This window comes from Arachis ipaensis, chromosome B06 (genome assembly GCF_000816755.2).
Source record: "Arachis ipaensis cultivar K30076 chromosome B06, Araip1.1, whole genome shotgun sequence".
NCBI classification, from domain to species: Eukaryota; Viridiplantae; Streptophyta; class Magnoliopsida; order Fabales; family Fabaceae; genus Arachis; species Arachis ipaensis.
In genome coordinates, this window is record NC_029790.2 from 127,514,636 (window position 1) to 127,521,879 (window position 7,244).

General features: G+C 32.3%; 2 protein-coding genes across 2 annotated transcripts in view; both read left to right on the forward strand.

The window, feature by feature from the left end:
* The window catches only part of LOC107605217, a 7,020-nt gene extending 5,691 nt beyond the window's left edge, over positions 1-1,329 (forward strand). The window contains exon 5 of the mRNA XM_016307006.2: positions 942-1,329. Within this exon, the coding sequence (XP_016162492.1) occupies positions 942-970 (29 nt within the window). The 3' untranslated portion in view covers positions 971-1,329. The remainder of the gene's footprint in view (positions 1-941) is intronic.
* On the forward strand, positions 2,390-3,643 carry LOC110263849. Its single transcript, XM_021105689.1, has 3 exons — positions 2,390-2,451; positions 2,538-3,244; positions 3,430-3,643. The coding sequence occupies exons 1-3, from the start codon at positions 2,390-2,392 to the stop codon at positions 3,462-3,464; spliced, it is 804 nt and encodes a 267-aa protein (XP_020961348.1). The 3' UTR covers positions 3,465-3,643.

A 7,244-nucleotide genomic window follows, 5' to 3' on the forward strand; every position in this document is an offset into this window, starting at 1 on the left:
TTGGTGGGCTGGCCCGTCATTTTAAAAAAAAAAAAAACTGTAATGGCATTGTCCTGCTTGTGCTTATGCACTCATTTTGTTCATTTTGGAGGTGGGGGGAATACTGACAATTTCACAAGGATCTCTTTGCCTCTAACTTGCTAGGAAAGATCTATGTTTATGAGTTAATGACATTTTTGTTCAGCTAATGCTCTTATCAAATTGTTTCATCTTAGCTCTAATCCATGTAGAGCGATATCACTGCCTTGCTACTTTCTTGAGCATTAATTTTCTAGTTGCATTTATCTTCTATTTGTCCTCTATACTTCGGTTTTGATGTATTGATGGCAGATTTCCATTTCATATTCTTAAAGAATCACTCACTACTGGGGTGTTGAAATTTGGCAATATAGCTAGACATAAAAACACCATATATTTGCTATTTTATTATTCTGTTGTCTTTGTCCTGTTACAACGCCAGAAAGAGGTAGAAGATTTATTCCATGATGTACTGAGATAATTCAATAGGATCTTTGCATAATTACGTCAATAACTTCTATGACATCTTTACCATTATAGATTATCTTGGTGCAAACTTTGTTGTGCATTTAAGATTATTTTCAACTATGCATGTAGAATGGACAGGTTGAGTTGTCTTTATGTGACCTCAAGGTCACGGGTTCAAGCTGTAGAAACAGCCACTGATGTAATTATCAGTTAGGTTGCATACATTACACCTTTTAGGTGCGATCCTTTTCTGGACCCTGTGTTTAACACGAGATGCTGTGCACCAGGCTGCCTTTTTATGTAGAAGGGACAAGTTGGTGCATACACATTTTTCAACTATGCAAATGTGCATGTAATTAACAAAATAATAGCGATATATGACTAGGACATGGATAACCAAAGAACTGCTTTTAGATTTCTCTGTTAAATAATAAATGATGTTTTAATATATGCAGGACAAAATAAGAAACAGATGAATGGATAGCCTTCGCAAAGCAACTGTGTAGCTGTGGAAAAACTGGGGTTTTTTTTTTTATTATTATCAAATGATGGTTTTTTTTGTTTGTTCCCATTTCGCCAGAAGTTGAAACATGTATAGAACTATATTGAGGTCTGTGTATAATTGTAGGCGCTTCAATAGGCAATAGTTATACTTTAATCAGGTAGTTTCAGATATTTTCAGATATACCAGGTATATGTCGGTCTACTCTGTTCTATCATTATGTCTTGTTATTCATATCCTAATAGTGCTTAGCAATAAGATATTACTTCCCCCATTTAATACTAACTAGAAAGAGAGCTGCTGGTTGAGTAGCATGTACCATGTAGATCAAGCATAGAAAATATGAGTTGTTTTGAAATATACAAAAATGTAAGATGAAAATTTTGTGGAGCAAATTTTATCCCTAAATTTTTATCTTTTAATTAATTTAGTTAAGTTTAAAATTGATCAATTTGGTTCAGAGTTTTTAACTGAGCTAAGTTGATTGTACTGTCACCAATTCAATTAAGTATTTATTTAGGTGTTATTAAGTTCATAAAAAAATTATTTTTAAATGAAAAAAAATTTTAGTATGTTTAACAAATTTTCAATAATAAAAGTATAAAATATTTTTTATATTGTTGTACTAAAACATAAAATTATTTTTACTTTTTAAAAAATTAAAAAAAAATTTTGAAAAAAGTTTTTTTTTTTTAGTTCACCCAAACAAGTCCTAGTATTGATGTCATTGTTATTCTAATGTTTAACATATGATAAACAGTTTCATTAGGGAACCAACTAAGGGGTAAAGTTAATTTTAACCAACTAGTTGAAAAAACATGTCTGTTACAAAACAAAAAAAAATAATCCTTCACTTTCTTAATATTTCTCATTTCAAAATAAAAAATAAAAAATAAAAAAAAATGGACTTATTTGGCTTATACTTTAGTTGCCTCTCTAGACTTTTTCTATTTTCACCCTCTGGTTCTCTTTTATAGTTAGTGTATATATATATATAGAGTACACTTCTAGTTGAATAATTAAGGGAATACAATGGAAAGAAATATTACTCATATACTAAGAATTCAAAATCTTTTTTGCTGTTCAAAGTCTTTGTTTTCTGTTTCCTCTGCATAATTCATTGCAAAATTAACTTTTCACGTGGCATTAAGAGCTTAAATCTTGAATCCATGACGCTTATTGTTCCTGCTTCTGCAACCAACAACAAATATACACTCAATCCCATTACAAATAAATTGGATGACACCAATTTTGTGACATGAAAACAACAAGCTCTCTTCAAAATTAAGGGCCAGAATTTGGAAGATCACATTGTTGAAAGAAAAGAACCTGCAAAGCATGCCTCTGATGCTGAAAAAGCTATTGGTACCATCTCAAGTATGTACATTGAATGGATGCAAAATGATTCTAATCTTTGTTCTTGGTTTCCTGCATCTGTTGATGGTTCGTTCAAGAACCAAATTGTACATTGCAAATCTGCTATTTAAATTTGGCACAAACTTCATCAAATATTTGCTAAATCCACCAAATCAAAGATCAAGTAATTAAGAACTCAGTTCAAGAATGTCAAGAAAAACTCTCTCACCATCAACCAGTATCTTGCTACCATAAAAAAACTTATTGACTCTCTCACTGCTCTTGGGTATGATGTCCTGAATGAAACACATATAGAAGCCATATGTGATGGTCTTCTTGAAGATTATTCACGATGCATTACACTTATTCAAACCAAACCTGAACTCTTTACTATTGGAGAGGTTGAAACTCTTCTTATTTCTCATCAAGAAACGCTGGAAAAATTCAAACAACTTTCCATTGGATTAGCACAAGCTCAGTTAGCTCAATCAAATCTTTCCAATCCAAGATTTGCTGGAAGAACCTCTGGAGGACGAAGAGGTGCTCGTGGTGGAAGATTTGCACGCGGTGGAAGAAATTCATGGCAAACAACAAATCGTCTTTGCTGCCAAGTGTGTAATTGTCCAGGCTATTCCACTTTACACTGCTTCTATCGATTTGATCAAGCATACAATGGATACTCTTCAAATTCAACCGATGCTGGTTCATTTAATCCACCACCTCCTCCTTCTTCCTCCTTTCACCAGCCACAGTGCTACCTCACTTCCACCTCTTCCATTGCTGACACTGCATGGTACCCCGACACCGGTGCAAGCCACCACCTCACACATAATTCTGCCAACCTTGTATCTTCAGCTGAATATACTGGGCCTGATCAATTATATATAGCAAATGGATCTGGTATCTCTATCAAACACACTGGTTCTTCTTCTTTGCTTAATCCTCATAATAATCATCTTTTTGCTCTTAAAAATGTTTTACACATTTCTGAAATTGCAAAGAATCTTATCAGTGTATCAAAGTTTTGTTTAGATAACAATGTTTTCTTTGAATTTCACCCCTTCTATTGTTTTGTTAAATCTTAGGTCAACAAGCAAACACTTTTTCAAGGAATTCTTAGACATGGACTATATTCCTTTGATTTGTGTGCGCCAACAGCATTATATGATCATAATTTTCTTTTTTAGCTTCTTGTAATCTCAATCTTGCTTTGTGGCATAGAAGGTTTGGACATCCTTCTAACTCTATTGTAAAAAGTGTCCTCAAACAATGTAATATTCCTATTAAATATTAATCAAAATTCAGCTACTGATTCCTTTGTTTGTGATCATTGTTGCATGGCGAAAATGCAGGCTCTCCTCTTTCCCCTTTCTCAAACTGAATACACTTCTCCTTTTCAATTTGTGTTTATTGACATTTGGGTCCTGCTCCATCAGTTTCTAGATCCGGATTTCGTTATTATGTGAGCTTTGTTGATGCTTTTACACGCTATACTTGCATATATTTGATGCAGTCCAAGTCTCAAGTTTTCTCTATTTTTCAGCAGTATAAAGTATTGATGGAAAGGCAAACTGGCCACTCTCTCAAAGCCATTCAAATTGATAATGGCAAAGAATTCCTTTCTAGCACATTTAGGATATTTTTGCAAGACCAGGGTATTGTTCATCGCCTCTCTTGTCCTTACACGCATCAACAACAAAGAGTTGTTGAACGCAAACATAGACATGTGACTGAGATAGGTTTAACTCTCTTAACTACTGCTCAATTGCCTCTTCTCTATTGAGAAGATGCTTTTCTTACAGCTGCTTTCCTCATAAATCGGCAACCAAAGTCTTAGATTTAAGATTTTAAATCACCTTTTGAGAAGCTTCACAACATTAAACCCAACTATGACATGCTCAAGGTTTTTGGTTATGCATGCTACCCCAACACTAGACCTTTCAACCATCATAAAATAGATTTTAGATCTCAACAATGCATCTTCATTGGCTATGCTCCTCAATCCAAAAGCTTCAAATGTCTTACTCGTGAAGGAAAAATTCTAATTGTAAAAAATGTTATCTTTGATGAAAAACTATTTCCATCTTCAATTTTCTTTTCATCTAATTCTTTTGCTACATCTGATTTTTCTTCTTTGTCTCATACAATTACCTCTGTGCCTCCTATACCTCTTGTTCCCGATTCTAATTCCTTACCTATCACGGCAGACTCCACTTCTTCTATTTCTAATTCTACTCTTAAGACTAATACACTTAACACATATGATGTTCTTCATCCTGCTTCCACTTCTCCATCCACTTCTAATATCAATGTATTGAATTCACCCTAACTACCTATCTTCAATTCTATTCCCTCTACTTCCTCGGATCAGCATGCTACTCATGATTCTATACCTATATCTGGTCTTGAAATTCAGTTACCCTAGGCCCCCATTTTTACTTCTTCACCTACCCCTAAATCATCTAATACATATAGTATGGTTACCAAATCGAAATCTGGTGTTCTTAAACCAAAAGCTTTAGCTGCTGTCTCTAACATTAATCTCACTCAATATCCTTCCAAGACTCTTTCTCAGGCTTTATCCTCTGCTCATTGGCACCAAGCCCTGATTGAGGAATATATGATGCTTTGATCAAGAATCATACATGGCATCTCATTGACCCTCCTTCCAATTCTATTATTATTGAATGTAAATGGTTCTGATAAAAGTATTAAAAAATATAAAGCCCACTTGGTGGCCAAAGGGTGTCATCAAGTTGAAGGGATCGATTTTAACCAAATTTATAACCCTGTGATTCATCCTTCTACAATTCGGATTGTTTTCTCCTTTGCTGTTACATATGGTTGGCCGCTTTGCCAATTTGATTTTAACAACGCCTTCTTGAATGGTGATTTAACCGAGGATGTTTTCAAGTTACAACTTCCTGGCTTTGTGTCCAGCAACCCTTCAATCCTTCATTAGTGTGCAAGCTTGATAAAGCCATTTATGGCCTCAAGCTAGCTCCAAGAGCTTGGTTTGCTAAACTCAGTTCTGCTCTCTTCACTTATGGTTTTTCTAATACCAAAGCTGGTACCTCTTTATTTGTTCGACATACTAAATTCTACTACTTATTTACATGCTTATGTGGATGATATTGTTATAACTGGTAATCACAAGACTGAAATTGATGCTCTAATCACTGACTTGAACTCTAAATTTTCTCTTAAAGGCTTAGGTGGTTTAAATTATTTCCTTGGTTTAGAATTTAATATGCTTGGCACTGGTGAACTTCACATTTCACAATCAAAATATATTCTTGATCGGTTAAGAGGTACAGGCCTTTCTAGTTTCAAGTCTGTCCCCACCCCTGTGCTATCCTCTCTCAAGTTGATTTCTGATGGGTCTGAACCATATAAAAATCCAATTCTCTATAGGTCTCTTGTTGGAGGGTTTGCAATATGCAACCTTAACTCATCCAGAGATCTCCTTCTCTGTGAATTGCATTAGTCAATTCTTGAGAAATCCCAAGCAACATCCACTAGACAGCCTTGAAAAGGATCTTCCGTTATCTTTCAAATGCGTATCATCATGGATTATGTTTTCAAAAGTCTACTGATCTTCGTGTTTTTGTCTTTGGGGATGCAGATTGGGCGACTGACATTGAAGATTGCAGGTTCAAAATTAGAGAGTTTTGAGAATTTTAGATTAGACATTTTGGTTTTTAACCAATTTTTTTTTACTCTCAAATTTTGAAAATTTAAAGTGGATTGAAGATTATTTAAACACAATTTGGTCTGATTTGTATTAAGTTTTATAAGAAATTTACTCATATGAAAATATTTTTATATTTGGATTATATTTATAATTGGGTGAAAATTCACATGTAATTATTTTTATGTGAAGTAAATAGTTGAGAATACTTAGATGATTTAACATGTTGAAGACAACTGCATCTGAATTTTTACCTTATAAAATATATTTTATTTTGTTAATAAGGTATTTTTTAACCAATTTAGTTCATTAGTTCGTTTAAATAAGTGTTAGAGATTCGAATCCTACCTTATACATGCAACAATCTATTAGTCAATAGAGAACTCTTAAATAAAATTCAGATTCGCAACGGATTAATTTTTTGCCCGTAGCTATACCATAAAAAACTAGAAGATAAAATATTTTTATATTTTTTAAAAATAAATTGATTATACAACAATAGACATCACTTAAAAATGTCTATTTAGTATTTACAGATGGAAAATGATTGGATATTTTTATTGGATTTGGCTCCTCTGAAGTTGTTCATTTACTTTAGAGAAAAAAGTAACGCAATCTAAACCCTTAATAATATAAATGGTTCTGATTCTCTTAGATAAATAAATACATTAAATGTAGACTGTTTAATAGGATTCGTTGAAAATACTGCAGCAACTTCCAAGACCGCGTGATTTCTTCTTTCTATTTATCTTCTCTCTCTTTTATTTAGTTTTTTCTTTTTTTTTTCAACAAAAAAAATAATTTCATTCTATCATTTAGTTACTATATTTTCTTTAACCATTCACACATTTAAATTTAAAATATAACATTAGACATGAAACAAACATCATAAACACATAAAAATACATAAAAATATAAATAAATTAATTTAATGTATATCAATATCAATTTATTAGAGATCTATTAAACCAACATCATATCATTAGTTACTCTAAACATTCTTTAATTTGTTCTCAGTTACATTCTTATTTCAAGTATAAACAAAAAAAATTGAGTACATTTATCTAAAAAAGATTGAGTACATTTATATGAGTATTTTTTATTATTAAAATAAAAAAAAAAACATTTCTTGATCCATTTTAAATTAATTTATTTTATACTTTTTATCAGATTTTTCAAAAAATTGTTCAAGATTTAAAAAAGATGAAA